Source organism: Uranotaenia lowii, chromosome 2, assembly GCF_029784155.1.
Source record: "Uranotaenia lowii strain MFRU-FL chromosome 2, ASM2978415v1, whole genome shotgun sequence".
Classification (NCBI taxonomy): domain Eukaryota; kingdom Metazoa; phylum Arthropoda; class Insecta; order Diptera; family Culicidae; genus Uranotaenia; species Uranotaenia lowii.
Genome location: NC_073692.1, coordinates 103,387,179 through 103,409,715, shown reverse-complemented (window position 1 = coordinate 103,409,715; position 22,537 = coordinate 103,387,179). Strand labels below are relative to the sequence as shown.

General features: G+C 36.2%; 2 protein-coding genes across 3 annotated transcripts in view; one reads left to right on the top strand and one right to left on the bottom strand.

The window, feature by feature from the left end:
• Nucleotides 1–2,084, top strand: part of LOC129749601 (protein expanded) — a 194,552-nt gene extending 192,468 nt beyond the window's left edge. For both annotated transcript variants that reach the window (XM_055744623.1, XM_055744622.1), the window contains exon 6: nt 42–2,084. In XM_055744623.1, coding sequence (XP_055600598.1) covers nt 42–547 — 506 coding nt within the window. In that variant the 3' untranslated portion in view covers nt 548–2,084. The remainder of the gene's footprint in view (nt 1–41) is intronic.
• Nucleotides 1,869–19,848, bottom strand: LOC129749602 (alpha-amylase 3-like). The gene is made up of 2 exons (XM_055744624.1): nt 18,833–19,848; nt 1,869–3,473 (listed from the first exon to the last, which is right to left on the bottom strand). The coding sequence occupies exons 1-2, from the start codon at nt 19,369–19,371 to the stop codon at nt 2,108–2,110; spliced, it is 1,905 nt and encodes a 634-aa protein (XP_055600599.1). The 5' UTR covers nt 19,372–19,848; the 3' UTR covers nt 1,869–2,107.
• Nucleotides 19,849–22,537: the final 2,689 nt, after the last annotated feature.

Genomic DNA, 22,537 nt, shown 5'->3' with positions numbered 1-22,537 from the left:
CGTTTAAAGATAGAAACTAATCTCTCCGATTTCTCTTACAGTTCCGGCTAAGCCAACTCCGAGCAAACCCTCGGGGCCGAGTGCCAAACTTCAAGCTCAGCTCAGGAAGCAGTATCCCGACTTCGATTGCAGTACTTTGAACAGCAACATTGACATTAAAACGCTACGCGAGAAAAGTAAAAATCTCGACCTGCCGCTCATTTCGGCTCTCATGCACGATCGTTCGCTTCTGAAACAAACCCGTGCCTTCGTCATGCCTAAGCATCCGAAAACTGGCGGCATGACAAATCCGGCCCTAGTTGGATCCCCCGGCACACCTCCCGGCCTTCAGCAAAGCTCTCCACTACACAAATCGAAATATCCGGTGTCCGGTTTGAGCACCACCCAACTTGCCAAGCCCCGCAAATCATCCATCGTTAGCCATCGTCATCCGAACGACAAATTACCGCCGCTGCCGGGTCAAACGACAACCGAAGGCAACAACTACGTCATGGATCCGACCCCGGCCAAACAGAAGAGCTACAGCTCATCGCAACCCAGTGCCTGATTTGATTGAACGAAGAAGCAGCATCAGTTAAGAAAAACTAAACAAAACAAACAAAAATCAACCGATAGACTTACAAATTGAAACATTTTGTGTCATGCTACATGAATAAGCGCCAATTGTCCCTTTTTCACCTCGTATCAATTCAAGAGAGAAACTTGCATTTTTATAAAATGGAATATTAGCTCATATGACGCGATGAAATTAGCCACGCGGAAAATCGATAGGAAGTTTTTGGAACGAAATTTCTTTCTACCCCACCGATAAAGAGAGCTCTTTCGTTGTTTGACAACTTTTCATCTTTCCAATGATTTATCAGCACTTCCCAATGACTTTGTTCCAAACTTTCTTACGATTTTCTTCCTTTCTAATCGGTAAGCTCAGTGAAGCTTATATCTAGTAAAAGCAATAATAACGAACAGAACAAACCAACCCGTACCCGTAGTGCAGCGTAGAAATTACAGACACTTCTTTCAATATTGAAAAATTCTCAGGATTCGTTAAGAAAAGGTGTAATTAGGCATACCTAGTTTTCATATTTCCTCTGTAGCTTTAGCATAAATTTAGTGTAAATAATCGAGACCTATCGAGAGTAAAGGCGTACAGAAATACCGTTAATTTTAAAGAATGGATTTGGTTGAAAATGTTTTAGAAGAGCATATGCTTAATTTGGCCGATCAATTTTGAATGTACTTGAGCGTTAGGTTTTAACAGAAGAGAAAAAAAACAACAGGAGAACGTGCCAAATCTGTTACTCTTGATTGCAGCAGAGGGTGTATGCTAATATGCAACATGCAACTAGCCTAGCATAGGATACAGTAAATTTCAACTGCACACAAGGAGGACAAGACTAATTTGACTAGCGTAACAAATTGAGTGAACGTGTAGGCCAATGTAATCTCCCCAACATTTGATGGTTGAAGTGAACGATTGCAAAGTACTAGCTAAGTGAAACCCCCTGCGAATTTTTTGATGTAAAATGTCCACGTAATAATGCTTTGAAACACTCAAAGTGAGTAGCCATATTTATACACTGTAGAGATCGCGCGAAAGTAAGATTTTTGATCTAGCAATCTTGGAATCTTGCAAAACATCAAAAACCAACCAGGGGCATACGTTACGATGAAAGTAAAATTTTGCTCAAATTACTTACGGTAGAAAACTTGTTGATTAAGAAGTGCACGAGTGCATTGGTTTAGGTTACGATGAGTTCTATTTAAAAGAATTTTTTTTTTATTTTCGAAAGCAACTGCTCATTGAGCGGGTCGGTTTTTGTGTGTAGGGAATCACTGATTTAGAAGAGAAAAAAAACGAGTACGAACTGTTTCTAGGAAGTAGTAAAGTAATCGTTATGTTTTTTCCTAATAGATATTTTAAAAACATATTTTATTAACATTCTCTCTACTCTATACAACACAGTTAAGGTTGACATATGTACAGAACATTCTAGCATGTTAAGTAACGTGTAGTTTAGATATTATTCGAATTTTCTTCTTTATAAGAAAAAAATCCATAAATAAAAACAAAATTAAATTAAAAAGCTTGCCCTTGGCGGGTGTACTTTTACTTGTGTAGTCTCACAATCACGGTCTCCAGGGGTCCCACTTCAAATCGGTCGAAATATATCCTGTCCCGTTTGGTCGAAGAACCGGCCACGATTTCGCCACTGTAGAACATTGCGGACAAATCCAGAGACACATTCTTCTCGCCAAAGTTGGTTATTGCTGCAAATGAATGTCTCCTCGGGTACCATCTTTGAATCACCAGTACATCATTCTGACTCGATTTCACATCCGTATTTGGAAGGACCTGCTCTTCCTTGGTCACGGCATTTTGGTATATCGATGGTGATCGTTTTCGCAGAGCTATCATTTCAACTACCAACTCTAAATGATGATACGACGAGGATTCGCTTTTCGGTAGCCACGGGAGGGTTCCTCGACCGGTAAACTGATTCTGATGGCCGTCCCAACTCATCACCGATAGGTGATGTAAATGCTTAGTTTCTTCGTGTTCGCCAGTAGGATCGTGAGCTTCCTCCAGCGCTATCTCATCTCCATAGAAAATATTTACCGTTCCCGGGAAAGTTAACTGCATCAGTGTTGCTGCCAACGTCATATTCGAGCTAGTGGTTGAACTCAAACGGCGGTCATGAACGCTTCCCAAACTCCAATGAATCCATGGGTGTTCAACATCTCTCAGAATGTGTCCTGCGACAGCACTGCGAACTGTATTGGCAATAGAATCTGTTCCATTTGCGACATCCAATCGCACATCAACCAGATCCACGTGATTCAAAATATCTGTTACAATCGAACCGGGAACTTTATCGATAAACTCCTTACTAACCATCAAAACGCGATCACCACCCAAAGTGTACTTCCATTCTTTGATATTCTCCAGCAGTAGTGGGTCATCGCTAAAATGTTCCAATCCTTTTACATAGAATCCATCAATTCCTCCGCGGGCCAACCAGAAACGAAATACCGTTGTCACAATGTTCTCCGAGCCCCTTGCATTAATAGATCTGGCAAGCCGAAGATATTCACTGGTGGGAGCTTCATCGGTACGATTCGGTAAATGATTTACATCGATAGTCGGTGGATTCAGGTGATCAATAAACGGGAAAATCGGCAAATCCAAAATCAACGAAATATTTCTCTCATGAAGAACTGCAGCCAGCTTCTGCAAATCCTCAACTTTCCCCAAGACTTCATCGACCGCCGTCAGTGAGGTAACATCTTGAAAGTGATCCGGATAATGTTTCGATGGGAAAATTGAGTTCAGCCGCACTGCTGCCACTCCTAGGCTTTTGAAGTATTCCGCTCGTCCAATGAGGCCGCGAATATCCCCGAGACCGTCATCGTTGGTGTCCTGGAAACTTGCCGGGAAAACTTCGTAGAATACGGATCCTTTATACCAAGCGACACTGAAAGGAGAGAAAAATTGTATAAACATCAGTTTAGAGATATGTTCATAGGTTTGTAGTACACATTTTAGCAATACAAAAACTTCAATCCACTGAAGATGTAATAAATCGTTGACTGGACTAGTGCCTTGCTAATGAATGACATAAATATTGATCGTGAACGAACTCCTCACAAACTTGTATCCATGGGATTCGAAATTTTTGCAGACGACGTAATTATAATAGTTTGGAGAAAACATGAGAACGTATTTGAAATCCCCAGAAACCCTTCCAAAACTACTGTGATAGCATTCACTATGAACAGCTTTAAAACCCCTAACATTAGTTTGGCAAGTGCCTCACTACGAATCCCAGCTGATATATTTAGGCGTTATACTAGACTCGAAGCTATCATAGAATCCGTAGATAGAGCATGTAATAGCCAAGCCTACAATAGCCCTGTTGGTCTGCTTTAAAGAAGTAGGAAAAAATGGGGACTAAATCTTTGGGCTTTGTATTTTTTTAAAGCACTGTTTCTATTTCAACCGTATGTGATTGAAATATTTCTATTTTTGCGTCACAGCATGCTAAACTACAACACGTGTTGTTAAAGACTTGAGTGTTACAGATCTTGAAAATGTTTTTGCATGGCAAAATTTTCAAAATGTGCTAAAAGTGACAAATTTTTTACCACTTTTCCCAACACCAGTGAACTTGCTCTAAGAAACAGAACGTAGTACCTGGAGACTCTCCAAAAACAACACTCTTTATGAGGGAAATCTTACGGGTCATCTAAAAATGCCGAAGAAATTTAAAATAAACTCACTTAATGAAAATATTTGCGATTGAATGGAGCCCGTTTTCAAACTAGACATACAATACAATGTTACTAATAACTACACCCACAAATCAGATTCTAGTTCAATAATGACCTTCCTTGGAGGTAGAGTTTTCGGTATAAGATTCAATGCTGACCAGCAATAACAAGCTTTCTCGTAGCTGGCATTGTCCTCTCTGCGTAACCGCATTGCATATGTCTGAAAGAAAAACATAAACCATATCCCATTACAAGACAAAGCAGGATAAAAACAATCTACCAGCAAGGATATTGTCGAATGATAAACCGAGCGCAGTGTGAATGAATAAGAATTTTGCGTTTTGAAGCGTGAGATAACACTTCCATCGAGGTTGCACTAATTGGTCGCGAGTGGATCCAATAAATCGAAGTGATAATAAATGATGGGTGATGGTTTTCCCCAAATAATGCAGCCCTCAAAGCCGACAACAGATGCAACAAGATGCAGTTAGGAAGCTTCTACACCGTCAAAACCAGAGGGTCATCCATGGAAACCCGCGCTGCTTGGTAACCACCCCGATCGGTAGCGACGCCCGACGAATTGACGAAGGCGAAGCGATCGTGTCCTCACTACCAAAAGTAACATAAAACTGCGAAGTACAAAGTGTACAGGTAAGCCATGGGACGCCGAGCCGCCATTTTGTTCCCGCTGAAAGACGGAACACTAACGTCAAATTCGATCATTTGGCGGGACAACAACCCTTTGTCCCTGGTCTGAGATTCTGCATAGGCATAGGTCAAGATCGTCACGCATAACCGATAACCTAAAAAGGGTCATACGTCGAAGGTTGTGGTCGATTCCGAACTACGAACCCTTCGAACCGACCAACCAACCTTCCCAACTAGTTTCTTCATCCTCCATTCCTCGTAGCCGAGTTTCCCGGAAAGAACCTCCCGGTTTTCGGTTGGTATTGGACCGACAGAGCAGTTAATCAGTAGCAGCGTTGCCCTCGTCGAAGGTCCGCCATCTTCAAAACCTACAATCAGGGCTTGGCCCAAAAAGGTACCGTAACCATCTAGGGACATTACTTTGTTTGTGAATATTACCGAAAAATAGTTGTGGCAAATTGTGTATAAAATTATCGAGAAATGCATATTTGGAGGTTTCCTGATCTTGTAGTTTGAACTCCTTTCGATTTCCTGTTGCTAAGCGAGTCGCCCTGAGGCCTGATAAAGGGAGTCCCTGTAACGCCGGTGGGATGGTAGGTTTTATATTTACACGTTGGGTTCGATTATCACTTTATTTTTTTTTATTTTGGGAGGGATAAATGATCCAATACGATAAAAATCCCATACAATGTTTTTCTTGTTTCGCTTGAATGTAGTGATCATGCCTAATTTCGCTTGGGAGCTCGATTCTTTATGCCAGTAGTGCTTTTCTAGACATTTCATCTTTGGTATAGTACATTTTTCAGCGTATTTTGGGCATAGAGTTAGCGCTGAGCGGCATCGAAATTATGCAATCTCTTTTTTGGGTGTATAGTAAATGGTGTTAGTCAGCTGGGCCTGCGGTTACTCCCAGATCGATAAACTTCAAAAATGTATAAAAGAACAAGAGAGGGGGTTTGGACGTAGACTCAGAATCTCAATTCCTAGGGGAACAGTATCCCAGACTGAAATTCAAGTAACTCTAGAATTCACTTTAGCCTGTTTGAGTGGATACAGGTACACAAGTATCTAGATGTTCTCCGACAGCCGGGCGCTCTTCGAGCACCAAGTTCGTTCACTTGTTACTCCTAACTAGTATGGAAGTATATTGTTGCACTAAGAAACCTGGCCATAAGGAACAGACTATTTTAATTCTTGGTTCCAGTCCATTGCGGTATTCTAGGGAACGAACCAACAGACTAGCTAGCTAGGGAAGGATTTCAGGGCCTGATGATTAGACCTGAACCTTTCTGAGGAGTATAGAAGAGTGCTTTGACTATGAAGTTCAAGAACTTTGAAAGCTCCACCTTTGTATAGCAGCTCATGCGAAAAGATTCATTGAAATAAGCACATGACTCTCCAAAAAACATGTTGAACTTAAGTTCCAAGCAAACATTTTTGTAGCTTGCTCTTATGCTGTTTTAATACACGTTCCATATACATAATATAATAATCGGATGGAAGTTGAAAAAAACAACGTTTACCAACCAAAGTGGAAACAATATACAACATACATAAATTTCATTTCTTCTCAAGCGACGAAAAACTACACCAACTGGGTGTTATCCGGAACCTCATTCGTACCTTTCGGAAAAATGCAAGAGAGTGCAAGATTTTGCTCTGATTATCTTCAAATCGTTGCCAGCGAAAATATTTTCCAGTTCTTTCGTTGGTCAGTATTAATCAATTCCTATCTGATTTTCAGCCATCTGGATGCACTGCAGGTTGCAGAGAGAACAAGACGATGATTTTCTCACTTGAAGACGGCGCAGGAGCAAAATCATTTCAAAATTAACAAACATGGCGGACTTTCTGTTATATCCTATTTAACCTGAGTTCAGACGACATTTTATACGATCTTTTCACTATGCAGTTTGAATTGCGATTCACAATTGTAGGCGACTTAAGTTATCATTTCTGATACGATTTCATTTTCGCTGGGTTGGCACGAGTTAAGTACTTACACAGATCTCTTGACTGACCATTGTTCAACAAAACAGCATCTCAGAAGGATAAACATTATGCAAAACGGTGCAATTACTACGCCCTCCTTTGACGGAGATAGCGTACATTTGGGGCCAAATTATAATGGTAAAAGCATATGGTTGCAAATTAGTCCTAAGAAGGATTTATATTACACATAAATCTTTGATATCATGCCCGATTGGGACAAGATGCTTAATCAGCAATCAACTGTCTCTACAATCAACAGTTTAGGTGAGCCTGTTAGGATATATTATGGCGTCAACACCAAATTTTACTTCGGGAGTCAGACTTTCGACTTCCGAATTTACTTACGACCAAGACTAGATTGTATGAACTAAAGCTATGATCATTTACTATTCGGACACTTTATTTCGGTGATAGCTACGTTACTGGAGCTTGGATATGCAAACCTTTAGCAGTGTTGTGTTCAAGGACTAATAAAATCGTGTACACGAGTGGCGATTCCCGCTCGTCTACGATTTTTACCCTTAAAGGTTCGCCAAAGCGCGAGCAGGCTGTGAAAAAAAATCCCTTAGGCTCGCGAACCATAGGAAACACGAGCGAGGCAGTCCAACCAACAGACGATTCTTTTGGATTTTGAATCCTGTCTCGCTCGTGGAAATCGTAACATACATGAAAATTTTTCCCCGCGATTCTGGCTCACGAACCATTTAGCGAAAAGGTTCATGAACTTTTTTTGGGAAGGGAACGCGTGGTTATTCGATTTTCTTCCGTAGGCAGGCTGTGCGTCTCTTTAGGTACGCGTATGGGTAATAAATTGTGCTTCAAGCAGCAGCAGGAAGTTCTTCATTTTCCGCTGTTCTTTCAATTATTGTATGGAATATTTATGTTTTATTTTTAAGTTTGTTAAAAAACAATTTTTTTTAGATAACTTACAGCGTTTCAAGATTAATGAAACTCTAAATATTAGATCAAATTCATTCTGCCATGTCAACTCCTGGGTGGTCAATTGAATTAAACAAACCTTCTTGACCAAATTATGGATTAGAATGGACACAAGAAGACCCTAAAGATGATTTTTAACAACCGTTTAAGGAATAAATAATCAAATCAAATCTTAGAGCCTCACAATTTCATCCAAATCACTACATTTCTGTAGTAGAGGTTCAGTGTAAAATGCCATAACTGTTTCTTAAATTTGGAAAAGACAACCACGATTCCATTTGTAAAGCTTCAACAAGAAAACATATGCATACTAGGGTGTCCCAAAATTGCATAACTTCTGGGAATCTGGGGGCTCACCCTCCAAATGGTAGATTAGGATGTGCCGAACAAACTTTTGTATGGGGCCGACTAAAAAAAATCATGTTTAGAGGTTCCGCAAGCGCGATCTTTAAAAAAAGTCCACTTTCAAAAGATTTGATTTTAAATAAATTCTGGGTCCAAAAATTTTCATAAAATTTAAATATTTTATATTTTTTTAATTTTGTTTGAGTTAAAAACTACACGTAAAAAATACAAAATGAACCAAATTTGTATCAAAATGTAAAACTAGCAAGCTATTTTCATGGAAAAAAAACTTTTTGGTCCAAAAATTTTGAATTCAACTAACCAAAATGTGTACCAAGCGTAGAATATTTTTGATACCAATGCCATAAAAAGATGCGGATTTTTGTGCACTTAAACTTAGCTGAACAAAACATGTGGTTTGTATCAACGTGTGAACAGCTATTCACGATTTAATGCTTAACAAAAATCACAATTTAGGATATTTTTTATTTAATTTATCAAATTTGTCTTAATAAATACCTACTTTAAAATCAAAATACTTGCAAAAAAGGACTTTGATAGTTTAAAGGAGTCATCAGAAGGCCATATGCCGAATTTGAGCAGAATCGGATAACAGGAAGGGGTTGCACTGAATCTCAATCTTGAAAGAGATTCTGAGACATAGTGTTCTTAAGAAGCATAAAAAACTGGTTTTTCATCATACATTTTTGTCTTTATAAATCGATTGCTTGGTTATGTAGATTTTATTAAAATTTCAATTAAGACTAACATTTCACCTGAAGACTGCAACTCGATTGGACTTAAAACAAAAAAGTTATGGCTGTTTAAAGATTGTATTTTGGTTACAAATTGTCCTGTAAAACTCAATGAGTAAAAAGTACTCATTGTGTGTTAAACGACAATTTGCCACAAAAATACAATCTTGGAACAGCCATGACTTTTTTGTTTTAAGTCCAATCGAGTTGCAGTCTTCAGGTGAAATGTTAGTCTTTATTGAAATTTTAATAAAACCTTCATAATCAAGCAATCGATTGGTAAAGACAAAAATGAATGATGAAAAACCAGTTTTTTATGCTTCTTTAGAACACTATGTCTAAGAATCCCTTTCACACTTTAGATTCAGTGCAACCCCTTCCTGTTGTCCGATTCTGCTCAAACTCGGCATATGGCCTTCTGATGACTCCTTTAAACCATAAAAGTCTTTTTTTTGCAAGTATTTTGATTTTAAAGTAGGTATTTATTAGGACAAATTTGATAAATTAAATAAAAAATATCCTAAATTGTTATTTTTGTTAAGCATTAAATCGTGAATAGCTGTTCACACGTTGATACAAACCACATGTTTTGTTCAGCTAAGTTTAAGTGCACAAAAATCCGCATCTTTTTATGGCATTGGTATCAAAAATATTCTACGCTTGGTACACATTTTGGTCAGTTGAATTCAAAATTTTTGGACCAAAAAATTTTTTTTCCATGAAAATAGCTTGCTAGTTTTACATTTTGATACAAATTTGATTCATTTTGTATTTTTTACGTGTAGTTTTTAACTCAAACAAAATTAAAAAAATATAAAATATTTAAATTTTATGAAAATTTTTGGACCCAGAATTTATTTAAAATCAAATCTTTTGAAAGTGGACTTTTTTTAAAGATCGCGCTTGCGGAACCTCTAAACATGATTTTTTTTAGTCAGCTCCATACAAAAATTTGTTCTGCACATCCTAATCTACCATTTGGAGGGTGAGCCCCCAGATTCCCAGAAGTAATGCAATTTTGGGACACCCTAATGCATACGTATCAATGATTTTTGGATTGAAGTGAATATCATAAAAAAAATTGATGAATTAATTCAATTTTAAAAGAAGAGTTTTCAAGTAATTTTTCTTTAAAAAAAACTTTTTTTTCGGGGTTTTGGCTTTAGGGATACAAATATCTACGGAAATTTGCTTTTTCGCCACCTTATCGGATTCACATGCCTCTAAAAGGATGAAGAAACAATGAAACCCTTAGTTCCGAAGGCTTTTGCAGAGAATTGAATTCTTTTTAACTTATAAGAAGACGAAACAATTTTCCAAGAAGAGAAAAAACCCGAATTGTAAGAGTGCGTACTTTATTTTGTCCAAGCGAAAACGGACTTCGACCACAATTACGGAAAAGCAGTTTTTAAATACTACAATAAATTCATGTTATTCTTAATTCAAATCTTTTTTAATAAAAAAAAATCTACTTATACATCATTTTCTATCAATGATAAAAATCGATAGAATTAATGATACGTCGGAAAATAAATTACGAATTTGCATTGTTATTTTCCGATTATAATAATCTCTAACATTAACTCTGAATCCGATCTTGATCTTACTACTGGATTTGAAATCATCGTTTATTGCCTGAATTTCCTTCGATTGAGCTTCTTGAATTGATTTCTGCAATTTTTTTATCTACCATTTTTTCGTCATTTTTATTTACTCACTAGCTGATCTCATACGAACTCCGTTTCGCTTTAAGCTTGGAATATGTAATGAAAAGATTGTTTGAAAACGCCAATTGCCAAGGAATTTCCATAGGCACTTTCGAATTCATATTTAGCAATAATTGCAAAAATTTTGGACCATAACTTTTTCTGTCGTCTGCTACTTAATTTGAAAACAGGAATTAATTGAATGTGCCAAAAACCCCCATGTATAAATTTCGACTCGATCGTTGCATAACAACGCAATTGTTGCCAAAAAGTTACACCCCTTTCGACCCTTGGCAAAACGTTTGCAATCAGGAATCGATTGCCTGTCCCTAAAAACTACCGAGTGCTAATTTTCATCCCAATCCGATGTATGATAACGACGATATTGCAAATATATTGAATGTTAATATGGACGATCCCCTTTGCCGGCCTTTTACACTGAATTCAATAATTTAAATCGATTGCCCGTCTCTCAAAACTCTTGTATACCAATTTTCATCTGAATGTATAATCATGCATCCGATGTATAATAACGACAATATCGCATAAACAGTGAAATTTGGACGACCCCTTTGGCCGACCCCTGACTTTAATTTGGATAAGTGAAGTCAATTGTTTGTCCCTAATAGCTCCAATGTGCAAATTTTCATCCCAATCAGTTGTTTAAAAACGATAATATCACTAAGATATTATCAATACTACTGTTATGATTTGTTTTTGGTACATCTTTGTACCTGAAAATATTCAAATTTTCGAAGGTTATGGAAAGAATTAGAGAAACATGAGGTATCAAAGAACGAAAGAACAACGGCTCACCGGCAGGACTTGAACCTGCAATCTATGCTTCAGTACAAAGGCGCGTTGGCCAATTTCACAACGGTGATTATTGAACATGAAATTGGCTAACGCGCCTTTGTACTGAAGCTGAGATTGCAGGTTCAAATCCTGCCGGTGAGCCGTTGTATCTTTTTCGAAAGATTCATGATATTTACGGCTTGTGTTCTTTCTTTCTTTGATACCTCATGTTTTTCTTTTTCTTTCCATCACCTTCGAAAACTAAGATATTGAAAAGTTAATATGGACGACCCCTTTTGCCGGCCCCTTACACTAAATTAGATACCTCAAATCGATTGCACGTCACTCAAAACTATCGTGTATCAATTTTCGTTTGAATACGATGTATAATAACGTCAATATCGCAAAAACAGCGAACAGTTGATATGGACGACCTTTTTGGCTGACTCCTTACACAAAATTTGATACCTGAAATCGATTGCTCGTCTTTCAAAACACTTATGAGCGAATTTTCATCAAAATTCGACGAAAAATAACGTCAATATCGCGAAAACAATATTTTTCTTGTATGGATGACCCCCTTCAGAAGGGGTCATCCGAAAATCTGAAAACATTTTTTATCTTTCCTGGCCCTAATGAGCATCCATGCCAAATTTCAGACCTTTAGCTTCTAGGACGGCTGAGTCTATAGAGGACAAACAAACACACAAACATACAAACAAACATACAGAAATTGCTTTTCATATATATAGATGATCTGAAGATTATTTTTCGATCATCAAAATTCACAACGCAACTTTAAAATGAATAACTCTAAATTAATCATTCATTATTTATGATTCAAAACTACCGAAATTTTTTTTATGGATTCATCACTCTATGTTTCGAACTGTTAGTAAGTACGGAGTTTGTTTTTCAGATTTTATTTTAACATTTCTGAATCTGCTTATACGAATTTTCCTATTAAAATTTATATTTTCTCACTCTCTGCATAAAGTTCGGAATGGACAAATTAATGATTGAAAATTGCTTATTCCAAATTGAAAAATATTCAGTTGAAATTCATTTTGGAATAAAGAGTACTTATTTTGGAATTGTGATCTTCTTATGACTCAATTCTGAATGAAAAAGTCACACTTTACTATTTGAATTGGGAATTCTTAATCCACAAATTAGATTTAAATATTCGTAGAACTGATTTCAAAACTCAGAATTCGAATTTAAATTTTACAGTTTCGAATTAAGTATCACGAATTTGAAATTAAGAATAATGGACATTTTAAAAATTAATTGCCCGGATTTTGCTAGGTTTTTATTTAAAATTGCCCGGTTCGTCCGGCTCGGAAATGCGTCAAGCAAAAAAACTAGATATCTTGTATTTGGTCCGCAATGAGTTAACATTGAAATTCTTGATTATCTTAATGGTTTTCTCTCGCTTTCAAAACTTCATCGCACGGTTAATGCCTCCTTTTTTCTGCCATGACATGAAATTTGAAATTCCAAACTTATATAAGTTCCTCAATTTGAACTTCGGAAGAAACTTGAAAATAACAAAAGAGATACAATTAAGATGCCGAAGTAGCAGATTTCTAGATTGGACTTGTAGTTTGTTTTTTGGATCCTTCCTCCACCCCATACACCTTTTTAGGAGTAGGAGGAACTTTTTATCCTTCGGATAATTAAATCAATATTTTTTCTATCTGTCACTGGGCCAGATCGCATCCTTCCGAAACTCTATAAATATAAAAATTTGTCAAATTTGACGCTGTTTAATATCAGAAAGGACAAACTTAAATTCATAAATTATATAAATCGTTTAAATTTACAACATTGTAAATTATTTTCATGTAATTGTTATGAGAACTTTGAAAAATCGATTTATTTCATCTATCCACGCGTTGCATTTGGCGCAACCAACAACCATGTGGAGACAAAATAACGAAACGGAAAACACGACCATCAAGTATGCAATGCGTTTTCCAATTTGGTTCACGAACCAGAATCGCGAGGTTCGCGAGGTTTTCTGCCACGGCTCGCTCACGATTTTCTGGCGATCGGATTCCCCTTGAAAAAAATCCCCTACAATCACGTGTTTGCTGAGTCGCGAACCTACTGTGGTCAGAACTTTTGTGAACTACGCGCGGTTTTGTTTCTTGGCTGCTCCGATGTGAATACGATTTTTTTAGTCCTTGGTTGTGTTGGTTATGAAAAGGACTATCTTGCCTATTTTTTTTTTCAAATTTTTAAGTTCACGTGTGTTAGAGATATTCACGATGCAAAAAGACATGGTAAAAATAATGCTGCACAACAGCCTCGGAAATTCATCATTGTCGACTTGAAAACTCAAGAACTATTGGATTTTTCTAAATTTTTTTTTTTTGGCTCAAATGGTTAAGAACTATAAGGAGCCACTCTAGAACTTTCACGAAGTTCAAACCAAGCATCGGAGTGGAACCTCTGATCTCAACTATGGTTAAAAGTCTATGGTTATTGGGAATAACTGAATGCAAACCAATTTAATATGCCGTAAATCCGTTTCCGGCAGGTAAAAAGTGTTGCCCAACTAGTAGACACCAAGTAAATAATTAATATTGAGGAGTTCCATGGATCGCAATCTATGCAACCGGTTTTTACGCAATATGGCAGATGTGTTCTGATGAACACCGAAAGTCATGTTATAACCGAATTTAAGAGGTAAAATTTTTCGAGATGCCTGCTCATGAAAAGGTTTCAACCATATTTCAATTGGTTGTGAATTTGTGTAAAATATCATGATTTTGCAAAGGTTTAGCTTCTGTGGTAAAAATAATAGATCAATAAATGCGGAAAAAAGTGCGCAAAGATAAAAAAAAAGAGATTTTATGATAAAGTAGGAGTATTTATTGTAATTAACGATTTTTTTATATTTTTACATTAAATATCATATTAATACTTTCATTTCTTCCAAAGAAAGTTTTTCGATCAAATGAATAGTTTTTAAAATACACATGTTTGTAACTGTCCGGATTCTAAATGATCAAAGCCTTATGTGGTTTACTGCCAGTTCACCAGCAGCGTATTTAAAAATTTAATTTTATTGTTAAATAGTAACATGGGGTAAATATCACAATACATCATTCACTGGTCGCAGTGAGCTCTCAAGGAAAAAAAGATGTAATAAGCTGAAAAAAAAAATGTGAACGAAACCTATGCAAAACTCCTTTTTTCATCACCTTCTGTAATTATCTCAGCAAGTCTCGTTGCATAAATTTATAAAAAAAAAATCTTATTGCAGCTTGTTGCATAAATAACCATATTCAATTCAAACTTTTTATTCAATCAGCAAAAACGTTTGGGAGAGAAGAGTTGATAAAAAATGTTAATAATGTAGGTACCTAAATGATTCTATGATCAAGTCATGTTGTCCGAAAAGAGCAGTGCGTAACACACTTTCAAATAATTTAGCTATGATATGTGGAAAGTTTGCAAACGTTCGTTAGTTCAAATGCTTAATATCTACACGGAAAATAATTTGAAAATTAATTCTACGGTATTTTTCACGTAAACTGAGCTTTTGATGCATCCCAACGATTCTACGTGAATCCGGAGTAATTATTCTTTTTCCTCACGAATTTTACTTAAAGACTGGCTTTTGAAATCAATTGAGGAATTTTCTCAAACGTTTGGTTGTAAATTCTTATAAGAAATAGAGCTGGCATCAATCAGCTTGTTGAGCTTTGTTTGAGTTGTGAACATTAGGTTGGACTTGTTTTCCGTAATTTAGTGATTTTTCGGTAATTTTGTGGTTTGGAATCTTATCAACGGTACTGATGCTAAAAATTTTACGCCCTTGTAGATCGAAAGAAAATGGTAAGTAATATATTGTATGATATTAAGTAATATTATTGAACTCTAGGGATCAGTTATACCCACAACATACATATTACATTCAAACATACACAACATACAAATTGAGAGTTTACTTACTATTGGTTTGAAAATATTGCCTTATGAGGTTCAAACGATTGGCATATTCGAATGAAGATTTTTATAATAATTTTTTCATGTGAGAAACATTTTGAAGTGATGAAAAAAAATCTTCAAATCACATGTTGTTTAATTTTTCAAACGAAGTTCAATAACTCGAGAAATATAATTTTTGAAATTTGTTGAGATAACAGCATTCTTGTTATATTCTATTTGGCACATTCTTCTAGAACAGTTGATATTCGTACGACATTCCTGTTTCGAGATATAGCGAAGAAATCAAGAATCCCCATTCTTCCTTAAGTTGCACGAAGATTTTTAATGACCAATATGCTTTTATATAAGCTCCTTGGTCAAATCTAGGATCTAAATAATCTAAATCTATTCAAATTATGTAAAAACCCTCTTTAAAAAAAAAGCAGTCAACCCACGTTTTAACTCATCAAATTGCAAAATGTTAATGAAATTTTAAACAATGGTAATCCGAGATGTACTTGATCATAATTATATTTTTTCGGGTTTACTGAATAACAGAAAAACAATTAAAATCATGTCCATCTGAAGAAAATTCAAAATTCTGGTTCGTATTTTTTTATTTTATGAAGAGAATAATCACTGTTATTTATGTTTCTTGCTTAATTTATTGACCCTATTGGTGAAAGGTTATGTCCTTTTAAGTAAAAACATCTTAAGATTTTGAAATTTTATAGAAAAATAAAAGAAGAAATGAATTATGGTGCAAATGAGCGGGTTCGTATTTCTGATTTAACAATACGAACATAAAACATATAAAATAAACAGGAATCGCTGACACCAGTTGTCTTTTACCGAATTTGCAAGATACGGAGTACCTTCAGTTCAGTTCAGTAATCAGTTCAGTTATATCTTTTAATAACCGATTGACTAGAAAACATTACCCGGTTTTAATCATCGAATTTCGAGTTATTTTACCGGACCGGATCACTATAGACAAAAACTGAATATTTTGACCGAACTCACTGTAGAAACTATACACTGTTAAATTTTTGTGTAAATTTAAGTCTGATAAGAATCACAAAACTGAATCATCTCATTTCACGTAACAACTACACACGATAAAGACACAAACGCTTGAAGCCATATATTTTCAAAGACATAAATTTTAAATGAATAAGACAAAAATTAACATAACATTGCTTTTCATTTCAAATCAGATTGTTTAAACATGAAAACAAGAATAAAGGGTTTTTTTTTCAGCGAAAGGACTGCAAGATTTTTTTGGCCATATAATTTTTTTCTATATTTATAAGCATACTAGCTGATCCCATACGAACTCCGTTTCGCTTTCAACTTGGAACATGTCATGAACAGTTTGTATGAAAGTCAATTGCCAAGCATTTTCCAGATGCACTTCTGAATTCATTGTTAAGTAATAATTGCAAAAATATTGGACGATCACTTCGTCTGTCGTCTGCTACTAAATTTGAAACAGAAATCAATTGACCGTGCCAAAAAACAACATGTATAAATTTCGACTAAATCATTGCATAACAACGCAACCTTTCGGGTGCTCTTATATAATCTTTGATATCTGGAATCAATTGCCCTTCCCTCAAAACTCCCGTGTGCAAATTTTTAAAGCAACCCATTGTATAATAACGTCAATATTGCTAAAAATAGTGAAAAAATAATTTATATGGACGACCCTTTTCGTCGACCCCTGGCAGAAAATTTGACATCTGAAATAGATTGCCCGTACCTGAAAACTACCGTGTGCAAATTTTCATCCCAATCCGATGTACAATTACGACGATATTGCAAAAATATTAAGAGCTTTATATGGACGACCCCCTTTGCCGGCCCCTTACACTGAATTGAATACCTGAAATCCATTGCTCATCTCTCAAAACTCTCGTGTAACAATTTCCGTCTGAATCCGATGTACAACAATGACAATATCGCATCAACAGTGAATAGTTAACATGGACGACCCCTTTGTCCGACCCCCGATTTTAGTTTGGATAAGTTAAATCAGTTGTTTGTCTCAATAACTCCTATGTGCAAATTTTCATCCCATTCCGATGTATAAAAACGTCAATATCACTAAGAAACTGAAAATTTATTATGGACGACCCTTTTTGCCGGCCCCTTACACTAAATTTGATACCTCAAATCGATTGCCCGTTACTCAAAACTATCGTGTACCAATTTTCATCTGAATACGATGTAAAATAACGTCAATATCGCAAAAATAGCGAACAGTTAATATGGACGACCCCTTTGGCTGACCCCTTACATAAAATTTGACACCTGAAATTGATTGCTCGTTTTTCAAAACATTCATGTGCAAATTTTCAACACAATCCGACGAAAAGTAACGTCAATATCGCGAAAACAATATTTGTCTTGTATGGACGACCCCCTTCAGAAGGGGTCATCCAAAAATCTGAAAACATTTTTCATCTTTCCTGGTCCTAATGAGCATCCATGCTAAATTTCAGACCTCTAGCTCTTAAGACGGCTGAGTCTATAGAGGACAAACAAACATACAGAAATTGCTTTTTATATATATATAGAGATTTCACAAGCATCACGTAGGGGTTAGGTGTTCATAAAAAAAATCTCATTTTAAATTTTCTTAAACGCAATTAAATTAAATTTCAAGAGCAAACCTTGTATACAGATCGGACAGCATGTTGAACAACAAACAACATTTTGCGGAACTTACTCTACGCCCGGTTGTTGAATTCCTCCAGCTAAAGATTGGTTTCAGCTCAGTATCAATTCGGTAATCGAACTGGCAAATTCTCGGTTACTGTTTGTTTTTTAAAAAGGCATTATATTTATCCTGTAGAAATTCTTTATATGTTCCTTAAATTTCAGGATTCAATGAACAACATGACCGTTTTTCTATCTTTTTGGGTGAAGTAATAAAAACTGGATAAATAAATTCTTAGTAACCATACTATGCGATATACTGTTCAGTTTATATTCTTCAGTATTCAGAGTAGGTATGCATCACCACTCGATAACAGTAAACAATTTTCTCGTTTGTTGATTTCCCAGATTAGCAGCGTCATTACACCCAAGCTCTAGAAATGATGTAAAATATGCCAAGTGCTTTCTACAGAACCATTCACAAAAAATCGCAGTCAGAAAAAGGGTATGTTTAACAGTGGAACGTTATCCAAACATACAGGACATTTGCACCATTTGCTTCTCACAAATCTCCACATACATATGTATGTACTCTAGAATATCTTTTTTCGAATGATTTAAATTCATCTTATGGAACATGTCAGAAGGTGTATTCTCAAACTGTGGGTGTATGCCATAAGTTGAGTCCAATAGCCTACAGGAGCCACAAATCCAAACTACAAACAGTGAAGCGTCACCTTTTGTTGACCTTCAATTGCAAATTAAGTAGGTAATACTTACGGTGGATTGCATGATTTAGGCAGCGTCGCAATCATTGCCACCACAATGGCTACCATCGCAAAAATGCCCCCGAGAAACACCAAAAATGTGCACTTCCGAATGAATGGCCAGTTCCAGTGCACGAAGCTTGGCATGTCCTTGGTGATAGGGATGTTCAAAGTACCGTTGAGATGAATTCCGTTCTCCTGAATCTTGCCATCACTTTTCTTCCGCAAATGCTGATAGTCGCTGTGATTGTTGAATAAATTGGATGCACCCGCCGTACATCCGCCACCCATGCCGATGCCCGAGCTTCCGGACGAACTGGTTTCCGCGGCCAAATCATCACCGGTTATATTTTCCGAGTTTTCAGTATTACCCATACCGGGAGTCAAGGGGTGCGTAAATCCTAGCGGAGGGCTTGGCGTTTCCGGCAACAGCAAACAGGTTGATGTATCCTCTTCAGGCAGAAAGGTCGATACCGATGGAGACGTTGTTAAAGAATCAGGCAGATCGGCACCCAGCAAGGTGGGATCGGTAGAAATTTGTAAATGATTCATTTCCACTTCGTTTTGCCCGACTCGGTAGTTTTAAAAATACCGTCACGGGACTGGGAAAACGCGATTCTCCCAGCCGAACGAACAACCTCAACTGTATGATGTATGATAAACGGCAAGAGATCAAACTTCGAAACTAGTGTAAATAGTGTCCGCGATGTGACGCAAAGAACAACTATTCAGATCTCGGGAAGGCCCCACTCGGGAGCACCAACACCAATGCAGAGCGCCAGTCGTCGCAGCCCCCGCACGATATCTCTTAACAATTAGCTCACAATGTGGTGGGTATGAATATGCGATTCAATTGGCACAAATTAAGTCCATTTACGCGATCACGATTAATTGGTTCGCGAATTTGGCATCCCGACGACACGTGCTTCAGGACGGTTAGACGAATTTCGATCTCAAATCGATCATTCAATTTTGATTTTTACTTAAATTTTCTAGGCAAAATTTTTCCAACCTTGACTGCTCACTATTACGTACGAAGAATATGTGAAAATATTTTTATAGCTAGTGAGGGAAAATATTTTGCTACCATAAACCTCCTTCCAGAACGCATGCGCGCGTTTTCCCTATTTCCACTAACACGTGCGGGAAATTTCCCAAAACATACCGGTTTGTTTGGGTGGAAATTCGGAAAAAAAAACTGTTTTGGGAAATATCGTTGACATGGTTTTAATTCTGACAAACCGGTGGTATATGAAGTTCACTTTTTGATTATTTGTAAAAGCCGTTACTGAGTTTCATATAAATTCTTATGTAGCATTTTTTGAGCCTATGTTTCAAGTTTCGCTTCTAGAAAGTTTTGGCATCCTGAACTCAAACCTTTTGTCAGATTTTGTCATATTCTGTCATTTACAAGTTTTGAAATCAATATGTTTTGAGAGAAATCAATAATGACTGATAACTGATGAACTAACAAACCAAGGGAAACCTAAAGACACCGTTTTTGCAAAATATTTTGTATGCAACTCGTTGTTTAACTTGTGCTGAAAAAATCTTCTTATTGCAATTTGTTGCATGAATCAGTAAAGTTACCGTATTAAAATAGGTTATGTACGGACGCAGGATTCCGTTGTTAGTGTCCCACGAATTGGGTCCCAAACGGCTATCGAATTTCGGGTGAGCAGCAAACAATTTCGGTCATCAATCGACCAGCGATGGCGGAGCAGAACAAAACCAAGAACGAACGAACTTTCGGGTGGTAAAAACACGTCCGTTGCGCGCGAGTAGGTTTGAAAAGTGATTTTATTGTTGCAAATAAATATTTGACATGTCACTTAAATTATAGCGTTTCACTTCACGTATCACTTTTTCGTCAAGGTTTTCTCACTACTTATTCTATATTGTGAGTGTGCAGTGTTGGTAATTCATTTTCGTTTTAAAATGTGTGTTGTGTGAAGTAGTGTAATGTGGAATTTATGTATGTGTATGATAATTACATCGTATTTCTTCTCTTACAGACTATTTCACTTAACATTCGTAATAAGTAAATTTCATTTCTTCGTCAAATTTTATGTATTTCATTTTGTGTCGATGCCGAATCGCTGCGATGTGACTGCGTCGGAACAGGTTACGTTAAGTTCAAGGTACCGTAATCCGGGGTAAGATTGATCACTTTTTTCAATATATTTCGATTATTTTTTCTGTTAAGGGGAATGTGGCATGTTTTATATTTTTAAAACCAGTACTGGACTCCAATGAATGTAAAATATGGATGCAGAAATTTTTTAGACAACTTTTAATTTGATTCAAAAATCGATTTCGTCTCTGTTCAGAATTTGATGTTTAGGGGGAACATTGATCAGTCTCTATTTTGATGGTTTTATCGAGTTCTCTTGATCATAAAGGATTCAAAACACCTTCATTATGTTTACAAATGCTAGTTTATCAATTTTCACTTGCTTTTTAACGTTTTCGTTTAAAAACATTTATAACCGAAAAAGTAACTATGATGACTATGAAATTATAATTATTGCTAAATAGTTTGAACTTCAAATACAAATGAAATTTTACCTTCACACATTCCCCTTGCCCCTCCTACTATTTACATTTTCATTTTTTCCTCAAAGATAACGATTTTATAGGGTTTCTATCCATTTGTCGAATACGGGCTTACTCTTGGGAAATGTCCTTATTTTTTAAATATCAAAAAATTATCATTAAATGACTATAAAAATAGCACTTGAACTATACAAATACAAAGAAAAATAGTTGTTCTTTCACTTTCAACATCCCGTTGGCTTCTAAATTATTTTTAGTTCATCAGGAAAGCTGCTTTTTTGCAAGCCTTGGAAAAAATAGATATTTTTGGATTTTGAAATTACATTATAACTAACATAAAAAAAATTTCAATTACAAACCAAATTTTCCCTTCTTGATACTCAATAAATAGGCTTCCAAATGTAGAAAACAGTTTTCAAAAATTGAAACTACAGGCTAAGTACCTGTTGATCTTTTGACTTCGTATGTTTTAGAGAAAGGACATGAAAAGTACTTTAAAACATCAGGCCTTTTTCACAATCATCTGGTCAACCGATTAAAGATAGACTATTTGATCGTTTTTGACAATGTGTAGCTTATAATTCACTGAGTCGATTTGGGGTTATTTTTGAATTTTTCAAACACTGGGGTCTAAAAAGCTTCGTATTGGTTTAAACCTCATCCATATTTTTTTGCAGAATTTTAAAGTACCGTCTACGTGAGTAAATTTGAAGTTTTAGGTTTGTGTGGGAAAATTTAATATTTTGTACTGAAAAATCAACATCATTTTCGTTTCTTCTGTGAAATTGGGCCTGCTTCTGGTTTTTGTGCCAATTCATACATTCTTCAAAGGAATTTTTCCGCTGACCAACTTTGTCAAAGTAATCATGCAATACCTCGCTAGGCACCCAGCAGTGATGTCAATTTAATTTATTGTTTTCCAATGCCATAAGACATACATTTTCCTGTTAAACAACTAACAACTTTTTTGTCTAATTAGATACGAAGTTACGCTCTTTGACAAAGTTGTTCAGAGGAAAATTTTCTTTAGAGAATATTTAGAATGGCACAAAAACCAAAAGCAGGCTTGGTTTCACAGAAGATACAAAAATGATGTTGATTTTTCAGTACAAAATACTCAATTTTCCCATACAAACCTAAAAGTTCAAATTTACTCTCAAAA